This window comes from Podarcis cretensis (assembly GCF_951804945.1).
Source record: "Podarcis cretensis genome assembly, chromosome: 12".
Taxonomy (NCBI): Eukaryota; Metazoa; Chordata; class Lepidosauria; order Squamata; family Lacertidae; genus Podarcis; species Podarcis cretensis.
In genome coordinates this window covers 32,627,099-32,646,722 of record NC_137181.1, presented here as the reverse complement: position 1 = coordinate 32,646,722, position 19,624 = coordinate 32,627,099, and the positions used below count along the sequence as shown (strand labels likewise).

The 19,624-nt window shown below is 40.2% G+C and overlaps 1 protein-coding gene across 6 annotated transcripts in view; it reads left to right on the top strand.

Annotated features, from left to right (window-relative positions):
- The window catches only part of DGKB (diacylglycerol kinase beta), a 298,387-nt gene that overhangs the window by 131,488 nt on the left and 147,275 nt on the right, over nt 1–19,624 (top strand). For all 6 annotated transcript variants that reach the window (XM_079947902.1, XM_079947906.1, XM_079947903.1 and 3 more), the window contains 3 exons: nt 2,795–2,868; nt 5,101–5,175; nt 19,137–19,222. In XM_079947902.1, coding sequence (XP_079804028.1) covers nt 2,795–2,868; nt 5,101–5,175; nt 19,137–19,222 — 235 coding nt within the window. The remainder of the gene's footprint in view (nt 1–2,794; nt 2,869–5,100; nt 5,176–19,136; nt 19,223–19,624) is intronic.

Here is a 19,624-nt window from a genome sequence, read left to right as displayed (position 1 = left end):
TTAACAAAAACTCGGCTGTTATATTTAACACGAATAAGTTCAACTGTATGGGTTATTCCCTATACACACAATAATTTGTAAAGACTTGCACTCTGATTGGCTGAATCATATACAATACTGGGGTGACCTCTTTAAAAAAATATCCATACAAGAACTCCCTCTCCTACCTCAGACACCTCTCTTAAGATATACTAGAAGCCAGCAGGTTGCAATATGTTTGTATGGGATTAAAACGTATATCCGCATAGCTATTTATTATTATCTGAGATATCAGCGATGATTCCCTGTGTAACTAGTAGATGGCTTAGAGCCAACATGTGGAAGCAAACAGAGAGGATCTCTGAGCAAAAAAGGGAAGCAGATTTAGCATTATACATAATCCTATAATGGCTTGTGTTTTAACACATGAAATATAACAGTATAACTAGATGTTCAGTTTAAAGTGGATTCTATGCTCCTGTGACAATGTATGGACTGGAGAATTCAAGTAGTTTCTTAAATGTGTTTCTAAGCTTATCCTGGCATCAGAGTAAGGAAAAGATAACATTTCCCAGATCTGCTGCAATTTTTTAAATAAAAAAATATGTATTACAGAAAGAAAAATTTTAGAATATTCATTAATATTTTTATGCTGTTAAAAACATAGTCATATAAGACTATGCAGGCAACTCAGTGGCAGAGGAGATTGCTACTTAGGTACAACTATTATTAATCATAGTTAAGCACATTCATCTTATTTCTTTCTAGCTTAACCAGCATAATGATCAGGATTATTATTTCTAATTAGAGGAAGTAATATATCATGTATAACCTTAGGATGAGCCTCATTAATTAACCTGAATCCATAGAGACTTCTAAGAGGCAGTCCATCTTTGTCACAATGAGAACCATTGGTTTATCCTTCATTCACAGGAACAAACACCCCTGGAATTGGACTAAATAAGTAGAATTGATTAAAGCTCTAGATGAGCATTAAAGATATGACAGTTTTTGATAACAGGCTGTAATGTTATGCTATCCATGCAGAAGCGTATGGGACTCAATTCATAGGCCTTCGCCCCTCCACCCCCGTTCAAACAGATAATTGCCTGGGGAGCTGAAAAGGGTCCTGAACAGTGCTGTCTTTCCTTAATAGCAGAGAAGTGGGAGTTACAGATGTTGTAGGGCTTAAACCCTGTTAAAAATTTAAACTTTATTAAAAATTTACACCCGTCAGCCAAGAGCGCTAGGGTTAATAACCTAACAGGATTGCAGCCATGAACAATGGCTTGGATCCTGAGAACCATCAGAAGGGGCAAGATGATTTCTCCCTTCAGAACCCCACATCCCATCCCATAGTGTTCAGAAAGGCTCATTGGTGCTATGTAGATGCTTCATAGGGGGCATAGGGTGCTACAAGGGGTAGGAGGGAATGAGAAATGAGGGAGTGTGGGAGGTGTGGGCCCTTGTCTGTGACTCCAGCCCTAACCAATTGTTCCTGAGGACCCACAAGAAATTATTGACTAGACTATGTAGGCACCCCTCTAAATCAAGGGGATAGGCAGCTCAGGGATAGGGGGCCTGGGTTCCTACTCCTACACATGTTGTTGGCAATCATTCTGAATTAAATATTATATAGACTTTAATATCTTTAGAGCAAATCATCATAAAACCTTTTGGGAATGTACAAACACTTTTAAAAACCTTAAATTGAGGTCTTAGCTGGATATAAGTCCTCTGAAACACAGAAAGGAGAAATAATAATAATAATAATAATAATAATAATAATAATAATAATTTATATCCCACCCATCTGGCTGGGTTTCCCAGTTGTATTTACAGCCAAACCAGGCAATGAGAATTGTAAGCCTGTCCTAGACCGATAGCACTATCAAGCTAGAAAAATTAAATACATTTTGGTGGAATATATTACTGGGTGTGAGTTATGAAGGGATCTTCAAGTGCATTGTTTGGATATTTTTTTAAAAAAACTATAACTCATGGATGCTTAGAAATTACAGTCTATTTGTTAACAATGATCTGGATGGCCATATGTCAAGTTTAGGGTGGGGGGAGCCCGGTCTCCCTACGGTAGATATTTGGTCAACAGGAGTATGAGAAATTGCATGTGATTAAACTAACAAAGGCAATAAGGGTTAGAGGAAGAAAGCAGCAGGATAACAGGTTTTTCAAGAGATGTAGTTCAGTGGAAATATATTACTGGGGGAAGTATCGATATGGTAAGTATTAAACTAAGTGTTAGTTTCATAGGGTGGAATGATAGCATAGCTTAACATAGTTATAAGGTAACAACATGAGTATTATGAATAAAGTATTTAGGATCGTTTTGAATAGTTATTAAAATTGGCAATAAATGATGTTAAAGTTGCACTAACGAGCTGATTTAATATTATCCAGTTATTACATTAAACATTCTTATTACATTAAACACCATTACATGGTGATGTGTTCGATGAAGTATGGATTTTTTAAAATAAAAAATGTATTTATTAATATCATTAGTATAAATTAAATGTCTGTACTGCCCTTCATCTGAAGATTACAGGGAGCTTTATAATATACAAACACAAAAATACATAGTAACAAAAACAAAAAGCAACCCCACCAGAAACATTTTAAAGTCTCAAGTAGTGTAACCTTGTGTGAGCATCAAAATAAAAACAAATTTCACTTATATCTTAACAAAATGTTTTAGCAATGAGTTAGTGTCACACACCCACACCCACACTGTAGATATAAGGAAAATCAGAATTAAAAACTCAAGATTAATGGGTTTCTGTGGCAATTCTCTTAGATTACACCTACTCGGGGTACTCATCCGCTTCTAGTTTTCGTCAACCCTAAGAGTGGTGGAAAACAAGGAGAAAGGTATGCATTTATTGCTCATGATTCTTTCCAATGCTTTTCTGTGAGGAAGTCAATTATTTGTGTTAATACTTGAGGGGGGAAAAGTGTGTCTTACATTTCATCCTCCCCTTCCACCTACCACTGATTATGTGACCCAGTGTACATTACTAGCAATAAAAATGAACTAGGACAATATCAAATATATAGAATTTTGTGTGATTATTTTGCTAAAGACAAGTCTTCATTCACAGTCCTACTAAAGTCTTCCTCCCTGCCCTGCTAAAGATGAGGGTGGGATGGGAAGGTGGGATGGTGACCAAGGAAATAATCTGTTACCGTTTCAAAGCCAAATAGTTTCCTAAGTAAAATGATATGATTCCGTATTTTAGGTTTTATTGCAGTCAAGCAGTATATCATCCTTAAAAAGTAACAAAGAGAAATTTAAGGAACCTATTACGACTAAATGTTGCTGGTGGAAGTCCTGAAATCATGAACTTGGACTGTGTACATACATTTAAAGCACGTGTCTCAAGAACTCCTAGGAACTTTTGTTTGCCCCTCACAGAGCTACAGTTCCCAGACCCTTTAAAAACTACATTTCCCATGATTCTTTGGGGTGTGGAAATTTGCTTTAAATGCCTGGTGTGCACACAGCCTTGGTTTCCTTAGAACCAGGAAGCATAAGTTTAGAAAGCTGCAAGGGTATATAAAAAAAGTCTACGTGGGACCACAAAGAAGCATCTCTCACATCCTGGAAACGAGGGGTGGACATCTTATTTGCATTTAATTCTAAATCCTGGATGTGGTTCCTGGGAGCAATTTTGGCCTTGCCAAGCAAGATCTGTACAAGGGTGCGTGAGTTAAAGCACTTTTTGGCACTTTAGTGATCCAGACATTTTTTAAAAAGTGCTGTAGACAAGCATGTGCTAAAAATAAAATAATGCCTATATACTTATCATATGGGGACGCGGGTGGCGCTGTGGGTTAAACCACAGAGCCTAGCATTTGCCGATCAGAAGGTCGGCGGTTCACATCCCCACGACGGGGTGAGCTCCTATTGCTCGGTCCCAGCTCCTGCCAACCTAGTAGTTCAAAAGCACGTCAAAGTGCAAGTAGATAAATAGGAACTGCTCCGGCGGGAAGGTAAACGGCGTTTTCATGTGCTGCTCTGGTTCACCAGAAGCGGCTTAGTCATGACCTGGAAGCTGTATGCCGGCTCCCTCGGCCAATAAAGCGAGATGAGTGCCGCAACTCAAGAGTCGGTCATGACTGGACCTAATGGTCAGGGGTCCCTTTACCTTTACCTATACTTATCATATAAGAAAAATGTCACAATGTGTCAAGAAGGGGAGTTGCTTTTCAAAAACAAAACATCTATCTCTAGTTTAAGGGAAATACATGGAATGGGATGGGGGTCTTTATGACTAACAGCTTTAAACTGTAATGAAAGGTCATGATTTTACCAGCGCTCTCCAATTCCAGTGTTTTGTGGAAGGAAGCAGCTTTGTAAGAGTTAAATTTATGTCTCCAAACACTAAGGTAGATGCCAGCTTGGGGGCCGGGGGCAGAGAGAGAGAGAGTGTGTGTGTTCTGTTGTGGCTAATGGGTCAAGGTTGTAATGCCACAAAAATGGCAGGTTGCATAAGAATCAAGATGGACCTTTTTCTCGCAGGTGCTTCCAAATAAATGTTTCTCTCTTTGGAAGACTTTATTAAATAGATTAGCATAGCATATCGACCCTTTTCTTACTCCAAAAGAAGATAGGGAAAGCACTGATAATTTGTGGAAAAGTTCAGTCCTGTTAAAACCCCAAGCATATCCACCTGTCAGAAGTCTAGTTTAGTCATTGTCATTGTAGTATTTCATCCATCCACGAGTCAAACCCAGTCACCCTGCACTGACTTCCCCCTTCCTTTGGATCACGTCCAGGCTAGGAATAGTGCATGAGTTTGGTTTCCCAAGGATTTGACTGGCATTAATAAACATTTGATAAATGATCAGGCTGTTCAGATGTGACCAACTTACAAGAGGGTGAAACTTAAATAAGAGATGCAGCTACGTACCTTTTTTCTGTTTTCATGCGTTATAAGAGTCTTATATGCAATCATAAAGGTTAAACCAACACACACTGGTTGATGCAGCTCAGGTGGGCAAGATTTTGTTTAATCCAAATATCTTGGTTTAATTTAGGATTACCGATTGACTAGCTAATAGGGCCTGCTAAATATTTCTCCCTTTTTTTCACAAATGCAGAATTTACAGAAAATTTCAGTATCTTTTGAATCCTCGTCAAGTTTATAGCCTTGCTGGAAATGGGCCAATGCCAGGGTAAGTGTAATCCTAAATGTCATCAAACATTAGCTTTTTGGGGGGCAGGGGGAGAAATACAGCTTATTATTTTCAGTGTACTGGCAGCATAAATTTAACTGCAGAAGCAATGCATGGAGAGAGATGACACCCATAACTTGTGTGAAAGTTGCAATTTGTCCTTAAATTTCACTAACTCATAGTTCCTTTCCCTATCTAATTCTTTCACTTTATCAGCATGCAGATCATCTTTTTCCTGTACCCCGAATTCCCCCCACGTCAGTCGATTGGCTGTTTTTGAAATCGATGCCTTCTACCCCTCTGTTCTTCTTGGTTCTCTATTCCTTCTCCTTCCATTACCCTGCCTCTCATTGTTTCTTAGCACCTTACTTCTTTTATTGACTGAGTTTCCCTGATTCCCATTGATGGAAGGTGAGTGGTCCTATAGCTGGGGAGGTGACTGAGTTGTATTCCTATTGAAGAAACGTGTCTCCTGGATTCTCTAGTGAGGGCTTCTTTGAGCACGAACACCTCTTCTCAGGCTTATCTGCATCTTTCCTAGGAAACAGAGATCTTGCTGCTGCGGTGCTTCCCCTGATGGTTAGTTGTCTGGACTACTGTAGTGTGTTACAGGCAGAGCTGCCCTTGAAAGCAGTTCAGAACTTTAAGCAGCCCAACACCTAGTTTGACAGGCAGGTGTTAGCTTCCAGAAGCATATATGTCCCAACATGACAAAATACTGCATTACTGGTTTCTAATTTACTCCAAGGCTAAATTGAAGATGTTGGTTCTTGCTCTTTAAAAAACACACACCATACAGCATGTCTGAAGCTCTTACTATAAAATGACAGCCCCACAGAAGCCAAAGAAATTCCTCAGGATTACTGAGATGCATTACGTGAAATAAGATTCTGTTGTGGAGTGGCAACCACACGAAATACCAGCCTGTTCCGTCATCCAGGCGACTTAAATATACTCCCCACTGCACTCTGTGGACCTTACTTCTGAGTAGATGTGTGCAGGATTGCATTGTGAATATATTTTTAAAAGGTTTGCAAGGATAAGGTGTAGCGTACAGCCACAAGAGGGCAGTGTTCAGCGAAGACTAAAATTTGAAGTACTTTCCCATTTTCGGTTTCTGCATTTAAGAAACTGTGTTTAAAGTCCAACTTCTCTTAGAAAAGTTAGGGAAGTGACTTCAAGAAATTTCTGATTAATTATCTAGCCAATATTTCATGGGGGTTTTGAAAAAATCTTACAAAAATTAATATAATTGTCAGTTTCCAATAAATATCCATATCTGCAATTATGTTGTTCTTCTAGCTGTACACAAATCTCTTTTTGCAGAATGCTTTGCAAATATGCTCAGTTCAGTGGGAACCATCTTGCAAATAACAAGTCAAAGGGTGGGTGCCACTCTCACACACTACTGTGCCTTTGCCCTACGGCTGCTAGCTGCTTTCCCCCCTCCCAGTTAAAGCGCTATCCTTTTGTAGCCCCACCCATTTTAAAGGCAGCTGCCCTGAGTCTATGTTGTGACAGTTCGGTGTTTTGACAGCTCCAGACAATGCCTGTCGTGGGACCACCCTTGGAGACCTCTCAGAGACTCCAGCTGCTTCAATACACACAAGCATAGGCTGCAACAATCTTGTCTTGTGCTGGCTTCCTGTGAATTTCCAAAGGAACGTCAAGGTGCTAATTCTAACATTTAAAGTGTGTCATTCCAGATGACCAAGCAAATCTGTGGCTGGAAACACTTCCACTTAATGAGTTGATTGTCAGTATTTGACCAGCATGTCCCACAAATTATTATCAGTGATCCAGAGTGTAACTTGCATGGCACAGAGGAGGAGCTACACTGTGGTATAGTGAGAGCTATAGCAAGTGGGCACTGTGGTCTAAATCTCCAAGCCTCTTGGGCTTGCTGATTGGAAGGTTGGTAGTTCGAATCTGCATGACGGGGTGAGCTCCCATTGCTCTGTCCCAGCTCTTGCCAACCTAGCAGTTTGAAAGCACACCAGTGCAAGTAGATAAATAGGTACTGCTGCAACAGGAAGGTAAACAGCATTTCAGTGTGCTCTGGTTTACATCACAGTGTCCCGTTGCACCAGAAGCGGTTTAGTCATGCTGGCCAAATGACCCGGAAAGCTGGCTGCCGGCTCCCTTGGCCTGAAAAGTGAGGTGAGCGCCACACCCCATAGTCGCCTTTGACTGGACTTAACTGACCAGGGGTCCTTTACTTTTACCCTTTTTACCTATAGTGAGAACTATGTGAGAACTATGTTGAGCAAGGACCAAAAGAGCAGAGTTCAAATCCCCACTGTGCTATGAAGCTCACTGGATGGCCTTAGGGCCAGTCACTCCTCTCAGTCTGACCTACCTCAAAGGGTTGTTATGGGGAATAAATGAGGAGGCAGAACCATTTAAGTCACCTTGAGCTCCTTGGACAAAAAGGTGGCATCTAAAGACAGCAAATAAATAAATAAGTGTGCTCCTGGTGGAAGTGGAGTCCTCTTGAGGTCTGTCCTCTTTATCTTGCTGCTGAGCAGGTCATGTGTATTAAACTCTCTTTTGGGGGGCTTATTAATGCTTTGCGTAGCACAGAAAGGCTAGTAGGTCTCTACTTTCAGGGAAAATAAAGGGCAATGCATTCAGTAATTTCCAGTCCTCCAGTAAAAAAAGCCTTGCTTTAGTAGTAACTTAACATTTTAGTAAACACACTTTGTAAGTTTGAGAGGCCAAAATGAACCCTTCAGTTAATATTAAGAGTTGATATTTGAAAATTAGTAATGAGAAAAGTAGTGTAAATCGGAGAAACGATGCAGGCTCAACAGCTGAGCCTAAATATGAAAAGTACTGTATATTTATAAAGAGCCACAGTTAACAAGATGACGTGAAAATTGCCATTCTGATACACTGCACAATTTGTAATGAGCACTTGTTTTTACCCTGAAACGAGTTTCACTGTTCAGTGGTTATGTCTCTCTATAGGAGCCATCCAGCTCTGACAACAACTGTTACTGTAAATTTAATTATGCTGAAGCATTTGAAATTCAGTCATTATTTGCCTTCTAAGTGAACAACAATTGTGCAACTGGCAGAGAGGCCACCATTTTTCCTAGAAAGATTCCATAGTCCACTCCGTTCTATGCTTGAAATGTCTAAATCATGCTATCTTAAACTCTGGCAATTGGATCCCTCATTGTTGTATCTGTGTTAACTTATTAAGAATGCTATATTTGGACTTCCGGTCGGCGCCAGCGCTTAATGGCGGCTCTGTCCCCGAACTCCGGAGAGAGGGCTGCTTCACGAGTTCGGGTCTGACCGCTACGGCGAAGCAGGGACCCCTAAAATCACAGGCGCGGAAGCCTGTGAACAAGGAGACTCGGTGGGCACCTTTTGCGCCCCCCCTTACTGCAAAAGAGCCTTTTTAAAGGCTCCGGAGGAGCATCGGGGGATCGTGCGGTGCTGAGAGTCGCTACCCAGCCCGTGAAGTGAAGCCGCGTCGCCATAAGCGGAGAGCGCCGATTCCTTCCTGAAATCTGGACTGAAATTGAAATACCCGTAAGTAGGATTGGGAAACCTACTGGGATTATAAAAAACGTTTGAAATTTGGCTGAAAACGGGGATGGTAAATAAAGGAAGTCTGCCTCCCCCGGTTTGCATGGCTTTTAAAGCAACGGAACTGGAAAGCTGCAATTGAAGGAAAAGTAACTTTGAACTTTAGAATTATTTAACTTTGGCATTGAACTCTAACTACCCCTCCAGCAAGCAGGAGTAGGGGGGGAAGAAAAGGAAACTTGGCTTAACCTGCGTGAGAGGAAATTTAAGTGATTAATTCCTGCTGTCTCTGACTCTGGGAACAGACTGCCTGGGTGAAGCGCTTTGACAGGAACTGTCTGACAAAACCTGCTGCAAAGCGGAGAGCTCAAATAGATACAATTTTTGGGACTTTACAGAAATATTACTGTCGCAATTGGAAGACTGAAAGTTTCTAAAAGACTGAAAGTTTCTAAAAAAAAAAAAAAACCTCTCTCCAAGAGGGTTTTTGGTTTCTTTGTTTCTTCTGCTTATTGGACACAATGTATTGCTCCCTCTAGAGGGCTGAAAGATTACAGTTGTAACATAGACTGTCAAATAAAAACAAGTCACTGGATTTTGCTATTTAAGAGCTGTTCCTGTGGGAACGACCTTGGGACATGAGTGGTTCCGCAGAAGACATAACAACAAGATCTAAGGCTAAAGCTGCACAAAAGAAAAGAGGCTCAATATCAGGCTTACTGCCAACAGGCGCAGCTGGACATGAGAAAGGAATAAACGTATTCATGGATTCAGTGACTCAAGCATTACTTAAAATAAATGAATCTTTAGAAAATTTGACTAAGCAGAGCACGGAGAATACCAAACAACTGACAGAACTTACAACAAAATTGGACTTAAACACCAAAAGCATTACATCTAATACAGAAAGCATAAACAAATTGGTTCAAGAAAATGCCACAATTCGAAAAATTGCAGAAGAAGCTAAAATTACTGCAGAAACTACACAGGAAAGTCTAATACCAGTCTGTAAGAAGTTGGACCAGCATGAGGCGGCCTTGTCTTTGTGGGAGATGCAGAGGAAAGAGAAGAATTTGAGACTTAGGTTGGTCCCTGAAAGTGAAAGGGACAACCTAGTGGACTTTCTCACAAAAGAATTATCAGAATTTTGGCAGGTAAACTCAGAGGAAGAAGATTTTAAGATAACAACCGCCTTCAGATTGGGCAGAAGGCAAGGCAGGAAGATCCCAAGGGATTGTCTGATAACTCTGAGATCTAAAGAGGAAAGAGATAAAATTTTAAATTTACATTACCAGAGAACCCTTCAGATTGGAAATGCTTCTGTTCAAATTTATAAGGACATCCCAAAATATATTCTGGAGGTAAGAACTTATTTTAAGAATCTGGTTGACCTGCTGAAGAAGAATAACATACCTTTTAGGTGGGAATTTCCACAAGGTTTGTCTTTTAACTTCAAAGGAAAGAAAGTCAAAATAAGAACAGTGCAAGATAAAGAACAATTCCTAGACAGAAACGAGGAGGACCTTGTGAAAGGAGTGCTAGACTCGACCTCTGACACAGACCTTGGAAACTTGACATTTGGACTGAAGTCACCAACGGAAGAAGAACAGCTGCAGGGAGCAGCTGGAGGTAACTAACTAATAATGTCTCTGCAATTTTTAACTTGGAACTGTAATGGACTCAACCTTCCCAGAAAAAGGCGTGAGGTCTTTCATATCTTGAAAAGAGAACAATTGGATTTGATATGTCTACAAGAAACCCACGTAACAAGGGCACACAGAAGACTACTTATAAATAAAAGATTAGGACAAGAATTTATTTCATCAGACGAAGTTAAGAAAAGAGGAGTGGTGATTTATGCAAAGGAAAAATTGGCCCCAAAATTGATCTTTAAAGATGAATATGGAAGAATTCTGGCAATTGAGATACAAATCCAAGGAGAAAAACTCCTGATAGTGGGCATCTATGCACCAAATGAAGGGAAGGCAGAATTTTACAAGAAATTGCATGAGACATTAACGCATTATTTGGATTATAAGGTGATCTTATTAGGAGATATGAATGGCGTGGTCTCTACAAATATGGATAAAGCACAAAGACAGGTGGTCTCTAAGGACGGGAGACTACCTAAGACTTTTTTTGAAATGACTGAAAACATAGACCTGATTGATATCTGGAGAACAAGAAACCCTCTTGAGAGAGAGGGAACATTCTTTTCAGAGGCACAAATGACATGGACAAGAATAGATCAAATATGGATTACTAGTGGAATGGCTCCAAGGATAAAAAAGGTGGAAATCTGCCCAAAGACATGCTCCGACCATAACGCAGTGAAGATGGAAATGAAACTAACAACAGCTGGATCCTTCAGATGGAGAATGAATGACACCCTATTCAGAGAGGTGGAGATTTACAAAAACGCCCAAAAAACCTTGAAGGACTACTTTGAGATAAATCTGAGGACAGAGGTTGAGAAAAGAGTGATTTGGGACGCAAGCAAGGCCGTGATGCGAGGTTTTCTGATACAACAGAACTCTTTAAAGAGAAAGAAACAAAATGAAAGGAAGGATAAGATTCTGGAAAAAATAAAAGAAGGAGAAAAGAAACTGAGGTCTAAACCAAAGTCTCATGAAATTCTGAGAGAAATTAAGTTCTATCAAATGCAATATATGGAATTGATGAACCAGGAGATAGAATGGAAAATCAAGCAAATGAGACAGAGGACATTTGAATCAGCGGACAAATGTGGGAAACTTCTAGCATGGCAATTGAAGAAGAGACAGAAATTAAATACAGTCACAAGTTTGGAGGTGGATGGAAAGAACATCTTTAAACCAAATGAGATTAGCAACTGCTTTCAGAGTTATTTCAGGAGATTATATGCACAAGGGCCGGAAAACGAAGGAGGCATAGAAGATTTTCTTAAGAAATATGGATTACAAAAAATTTCGCAACAAAGTATGTTGATTTTAAATGAGAAAATAACAGATCAAGAAGTGGAGGGTGCCATTCAAAACATGCAACTAGGGAAATCTCCAGGACCAGATGGACTAACCTCCAGATACTATAAAGCATTGAAAGAATGGTTAATACAGCCGCTTAAGGAGGTTTGTAATGAAATATTAGAGGGGGAAAAGGCACCTGAATCGTGGAAAGAAGCTTTCATCACACTTATACCAAAGACTGAAACTGAAAAAAACCAGATCAAGAACTACCGCCCTATATCATTACTTAATGTGGATTACAAAATATTTGCTGACATTTTAGCAAAAAGACTGAAGAGGGTGTTAATGGAGGAGATTCATAAGGACCAGGCAGGCTTTCTCCCAGGAAGACACTTATCAGATAATGTAAGGAACGTAATTGACATTATGGAACGAAGGCAGTCCTAATCTTTGTGGACGCGGAGAAAGCCTTTGATAATATCTCTTGGAAGTTCATGAAGAAGAATCTCCATGGGATGGGGGTAGGTCAAAGGTTTGAAAATGGTATAAGTGCAATATATTCTGAACAAAAGGCTAAGCTAATTGTAAATAACGTGGTTACTGATGAACTTTCCATAGAAAAAGGGACACGGCAGGGGTGCCCGATATCCCCATTACTTTTTATATCAGTCCTGGAGGTTTTGTTGAACATGATTAGGGGGGACCAGCTGGTAAAAGGAGTTCAGGTCGGAACTAAACACTATAAATTGAAGGCATTTGCAGATGACCTAGTATTGACTTTACAAGAGCCAGATACTAGTACAAAAAGAGTTTTAGAGTTAATTCAATTCTTTGGTCAGGTGGCAGGATTCAAGTTGAACAAACAAAAAACTAAAGTTCTGGAAAAAAACTTAACAAATGTTGAAAGAGAGAGATTCCAAAACGAAACTGGGTTAATGGTGGTAAAGAAAGTAAAATATATGGGGATTAACATGACATCTAAAAATGTGAATTTATTTAAAGACAATTATGATAAATGTTGGACAGAGGTAAAGAAAGATCTAGAAATATGGTCGAATCTGAAGCTTTCCTTGTTAGGCCGAATTGCAGTGATCAAAATGAATGTATTGCCTAGAATGTTATTTTTGTTTCAGACATTACAAATTGTGGATAAACTAGATTGTTTCAAGAAGTGGCAGAAAGATATATCTAAATTTATCTGGCAGGGCAAAAAGCCCAGAATAAAATTTAAGATACTTACTGATGCAAAAGAAAGAGGGGGGTTTGCCCTGCCGGATTTGAGACTGTACTATGAATCGGCAGCTTTCTGCTGGTTGAAAGAGTGGCTACTTCTTGAGAATGCAGATATTCTGGACTTGGAAGGATTTGATAATAGGTTTGGCTGGCATGCATATTTATGATATGACAAGGTTAAAGTTCACAAGGGTTTTAAAAACCATATTGTTAGGAAAGCATTATATAATGTTTGGTTTCGATACAAGGATTTGTTGGAAAATAAAACTCCTAGGTGGTTATTACCTATGGAGGCTAAGGAGGTGAAGAAACTTAACATGGAATCCAAATGGCCAAAATATTCTGAAATTTTAGAAGAAGAAAGCGGTGAGTTTTGAGAAATTAAAGCCCAAGGTACGAGATTGGCTTCATTACTACCAAATAATGGAAACATTTAAACAAGACAGGAAAATTGGCTTCCAGATGGAGAAATCGAAATTGGAAACAGAATTGTTAGAACCCAATACTAAGAATGTATCAAGAATGTATAATCTGTTGCTGAAGTGGAATACAATAGATGAGACAGTTAAATCAGCCATGATTAAATGGGCACAGGACATTGGTCATGACATTATGTTTGCTGACTGGGAACAGTTATGGACCACCGATATCAAATTCACGGCAAGCAATGCCTTAAGAGAAAATATTATGAAAATGATTTATAGGTGGTACATGACAGCCCGGACACTGAGATCCAGCGCCGAGGGCCTTCTGGCGGTTCCCTCATTGCGAGAAGTGAGGCTACAGGGAACCAGACAGAGGGCCTTCTCGGTAGTGGCGCCCGCCCTGTGGAACGCCCTCCCATCAGATGTCAAAGAGATAAAGAATTACCTGACATTCAGAAGACATCTTAAGGCAGCCCTGTTCAGGGAAGTTTTTAATATGTAATGCTGTACTGTTTTTAACACTGATTGGGAGCCGCCCAGAGTGGCTGGGGAAACTCAGCCAGATGGGCGGGGTATAAATAATAAATTATTATTATTATTATTATTATTATTATTATTATTATTATGACCCCAGTCAAGCTTGCGAAGATTTATCATCTGCCCAATAATAAATGCTGGAAATGTAATGAGACTGAAGGTACCTTCTTTCACCTTTGGTGGACCTGCCCAAAGATTAAAGCCTTTTGGGAAATGATCTATAATGAAATTAAGAAGGTACTTAAATGTACCTTTCACAAGAAACCAGAGGCATTTCTCTTGGGCATGGTCGGCCAATTGGTGTCAAGGAAGGACAGGACTTTTTTTATGTACGCCACTACAGCAGCAAGGATCCTTCTAGCAAAGTATTGGAAGACACAAGAACTCCCCACACTGGAAGAATGGCAGACGAAAGTGATTGACTTTATGGGATTGGCAGAAATGACTGGCAGAATCCGTGACCAAGAGAAAGAGACGGTGGAGGAAGACTGGAAGAAGTTCAAAGCTTATCTTAAGAACTGTTACAATATTGATGAGTGCTAAAATGTCAAGGGAAAGGAAGATACAGAATTGCAGCGGAAATTGTTTGTTGAAATAAGATGAAATTGAGAAAGATAATAAGTTTTTTTTTTTAGTTTTTTTTTGGAGGGGGCACCCGGATGAGAAAGATAATAAGTTTTAATTAATTGGAGTAAAGGGTTGCTGAAAAATTGTAAAATATTGGATGCAAAAAGGGTGAGGTATGGGGAAGTCCGAGAAAGAAGGCTTATGAAAATGAGGTTATGAAATTATATCTGTGTGTTTGTTTTTGTTTGTTGATGTGTGTATGCTGTTTTGTCTTAAAATTGGAAAAATAATAAAAATTATATATATATATATAAAGAATGCTATATTTGTGCAAATAAAGTTTTATCATTCGAAGCTTCTTTCTGTCCACTGGGAAAGATACACAAGATTGCAACATTAGTTATTTGGGTCTTGTCTTTTCCTTTGTGAATCTGCTGACCTTTTCATGCTGTGTATTTCCTTGGATGAAGAATGGTTACTCTTAACACTATTTCTGCCAAAAGCATATGTCAGAGTGGTACATAAATCAGGTTACAAAGCACAGGTTCAACAGGTGCACCAGAGGTTAACACATATGGCTAAGCACAAGCCAAGATGTTCTAACATGCAACATGCCCTCTGTTGCACAGCTGTTTGTGTGGTAAGCAGCCCAGGTTCCAGTGCAAGCAAGGGCTCCATTGAACAGATTGGCTTCACAAGGCTTGTTTGCTCTGGTGCTGATGCCGCTAGAGACAGAGACAGAGCCAAAGCTGACTCAGCATCAGACTGGCTCCCAGTTGCACTACCAGAATGGAGGGACTGCTCACTCACAGGAGGTGGTGTCACTGCAGTTGTTTTTCAGCTCTGGGCATCTAGTGTCTCTTGGGTAGAACATCCTTCTCAGAGCCTGCTTGGCTCCTCCCTAGGATCTGAACCTCAATCTTCCAGCTCACAGCCTCTACCCTAAGATTTAGTCGTCTCCTGGGACCCACATTTCTCCTCCCCCAGACTGCTAGGCCCACTGGGGTCATCCAACCCCCCAGTCTGCTCCTGTTTCTCTTCCACCAACTGATCATCCTCTCCAAGACCGGACAGGTATAATAGAAAATCGTCTCTCCTCTGCTGAGCAATGGCATTTTGAGGGTTTCGTTGCCATCGCTGCTATTGACAAAAGATACTCAAATCATGATTTCCTACCACAGGGTACGTCCATCATGTCTTTTCTCTTGTTTGCTGCCATCTTCTGCTTTCTGCTATCACCTTCCCCTTTTAGAAAATATTGGAGAAGAGGGTGCAATAGATACTGGAGAGCAGGGTTGGGGTACAAGCAGAATCGTGGCAGGTGGCCTGCTTGAGACGGGTCATCTCAATTCTGCATTCTACCATTCAGGCCAGCATGCTCATATTTGCAGGCATCCCCGTTGTGAACAGTTACCCCATCCCTATTGGCCACCAATAAAATCTGGGTATCTTGGTACAGCGATGAATCTAGAAGGATGTTTAAAGGTGCTGCCAATTAGGAATCACTGGTGCTTCTATTTGTGGCTGGCCACCATCAGTTCAGTTTATCTGAGTTGGCATATCTATGTATCAAATCTGTATAGATAATAGATAAACACCAGAAGGACAGGAAATGGGTCAGATTAAAATGGTGTGGAGACATTATCTGTCTGTGGATCACAGCTATATATTCAAACCTATATACATGGACCACAGACTTGTATAAAGGTAAATGACACAAACCTACTCCTGAAACTAAGGGTGCCTGGCCCTGTAGACTATCTGGATGTAATCCACTCTCAGCGGTTTACATGGAAAACAGGGTCTAAGTCTAGATAAATAGTACTGTGCATTGTCTTTGTGTGCATTGAATTGGAGGGTGGTTGGAAGCTTATAGGTGATGTCTTGGGGGAATGACAAGCAACCAACCATTTCCTTATTATAAACAAGTATAACTGCTACTTTTAAATTAAACATCTCTTTTCTTTATTGCTTGTAAAATGTTCTCCTTATTCAGGGGTCGGCAACCTAAGGCCCATGGGCCACAAGCAGCCCATGGGGGTTGTTTAACCGGCCCATGGACCCCCGCCACCTGCTCCGTTGGCTCCCGTGTGCTGCGCTAAACCGACGCAGAGCAGAACAGGAACCGCCTTCTGTGACACTGACCAGGTTCCCATTGGCTGCAGGAAGCGCCTTCAGCCAATGGGAAGCTGTGCACACCTCCTCTGCCCAGAAAGGAGCGCCAGAAACAGCGCGCGCGCACACACACACACACACTCCAGCGTCTGCAGGACCATGAACCGGTCCAAGCCACAAAAACTTTGCTTACCCCTGTCCTTATTCAACCAGGGATGAACTTCCCTTAAAAAAGAAAAATACATAAATAAGAATTAAATATATATATATATCATGACTCCTAATGCCTTTTTTGGAATTCAAGTATTGATTAGGGCCCATATTATCAAAACTGCTCACAGTCAACCTCAGTACTACTATTTCAACATGTGTATCTGTTCTTCAGCCTGCGACATCCATTTCTTCATAAATTTGTAAGCTATGGCCAGTATAAATACATTTGTCCTTGAAATGTATCTATTTCTAGTTTATGCCTCCAAAAATATTGCCAGTAAATTATGGCTGAGCAGGTGCTGGCCTATATCATGTTCATAGCTGGTTTCTCTCTTCAGAATGAGTAGTGATGTTACCTCTCATTATTCCTCCTGTCATTGATACTGATTTCTTTCCATGTTCTATTGTGTTTTGTCATTAGCAGATAATAAATGGTGCAGAACTGGAAACTTATGTGACTTATCAAGTGTGTTTCACTTAGAACGTGTACAGCCCAAGTAATTTCACCCCAAAAAACCAACAGTTTATTTAACAGAAGTAATTTGTTTTTCTTTCGCTGTATCTGTCATCTCTATTTTATGAGCATACTAGACACTCATGAAATTTATTGATGGAAACACACAATACGCCATTAGTTCAGATATATATGCATGTGTGTATCTTCTGTGATTACACATGTGCATTTTTGAATAACAAGTGAATTACTGATCTACATTTCAGCTTGGAACTTTATCAGTCAAGTAATCTGCTGTAATAATTCTTTTAATTAGTATTTATTAAAGATGTTCTTTTGTTACAAAGCAACCAAATGAACAAGGAAATGTGCATATAGCATCTCCATTTTTGATTCATAATATCTTTTTCACAGTTTGTTTATGTATTGTATGAAACACAATCGTCAAAGACATCATGCAGTTGGGGGGAGAAAAAGAGAGAGATGGGAGAGTAATGTTTTGTTCTATTGCATAGAGTTTGTGTAGGGTATCGCGTCAGCATCATGTGACAGATGCCCTTTATTGTACATTTATTTATTTACATTGGCATTGCAATAGTTTGGAGGGCCCAGTGCCTGCTTGGTTGCAGTATGGTTTGTTTGCATGCATGAGGTGGTGGTTGTTGGGTCAGATTAGTGATATTGATTCATATGCTGTTGGGGATAGGTCATTGTCTGCTTGTGCTGTGTATGTGTATGTGATAAAGGGAGAACCACAGTGGGTTGAAGACATCCTTTGTCCTCTTGCTAATTTAAGTTTTGTTGGTTAACTTTTCTAATAAGGCTGTTTCCCATACATTATAAGCAGTTTGAAAAGCATTGCTCATTTTGTTGAAGTTCATGTAACTTCACTATATAGCCCATGAAGCCCCCTTTGTGCATTACTAATGTGAAGACAAAATGGTGGTGACTCAAAAGCAGGATAATGTTCCATTGCATGCACTGCCTGGTCCAGTCTACAGATCTCCAAGTACAGTTGGAGTACAGATCTCCAAGTACAGTCGTATGTTTGACTTCCAAAACGTTCAAAAACCAAAGCGCGGTTTCTGATTGGCTGCAAGAAGCTCCTGTAGCCAATTGGAAGCTGCAGAAGTCCCGTTGGACGTTCAACTTCCAAAAATAGTTCGCAAACTGGAACAGTCATTTCTGCGTTTGCGATGTTCAGGAGCCAAAACGTTTGGGAACTAAGCTGTTTGACTTCCAAGTTATGACTGTATTAGCATATAGCTGTATGCTGAAAAGAAGCCTTTAGGTGAGTAACTGCTTGCATGTAGACTTCCATGTTTTCAGGGCATTGAGTCATGTTGGTGTTCTGATTACTTGGAAGCCTACACCTAGGCTGCTGTTCGTGCCAGGCTCAGGGCCAGGAGCTCCTCAGTTGAGGACAACACCACAGCTAGGGCCTCACTCCTTAGTAATCACATGATGCCTGCTTCACAGCATTTTACCACAGCTTGTGAGTAACATGAGAAGGGGGCTCATGTTCCATTTGTTTTAATTTGGCTTTTGAAATCATTTGAGAACTCTTGCAAGTCAGCCATAGGTTGCATAGATCCCTCTCTGAAAAATGATGTTCTTTACAGCTACTTGGCATCTACATGCTAGTTAATCTTTGTACATTAAAATATAGTTCCCAGGAGATGAATATTTTACTGCTCGCCATAATAAACTGCATGTTATAATGAAACTAATTTTATTGGATCACTTTGCAGTAATTAGCATCTTATGACTGGTTCCCTTATAGCATAGCCCGTTGTATCTGAGAATTATATTCATCATGAAGCGCATGCTTGCAAACTGAGCAGAGGAACTGCTGTGCAAGTATTCTGTCCACAGAGCATTGAGAGAACAAGGTTGTGGGTCATAACTTCACACATGTCCTTTCTATTTCAGGTTGAATTTTTTCCGAGATGTGTCTGACTTTCGAGTATTAGCATGTGGTGGAGATGGAACTGTGGGATGGATTTTGGACTGCATAGGTAATGTGCCATTTTTTGAGCGATTAACTCTATTTTTTGAACCTTTTATCAAAGGTCTGCGATTTGAGCTTTATGCACAGTTGACTCTTGGGATTCATCAGAGGTAGAAAAACTTCCTCTGCTCCTTGCTAAAGTAATCAAAAGAGGGGAGGCTGCAGAAAGGAAGTTGGTTAGGAGTGTTTGGGGAATTTTTGAAAGAGGCGGTTGAAGTTCTAACTTAAGCTCTCTAACCATTTTCACATATTGTTTATAGAGAATATCTCATTTTAGTGCTGATCCTCTTTCATTACACTGGACTTTTGGCAGTATTAGAGCATATGCCTCATTAAAATTGGCTCTCTTAATATGAAGAAGTATAGGAGTGTTCTTTATCTATGTCATAGGAACACTGGAAGCTGGCTC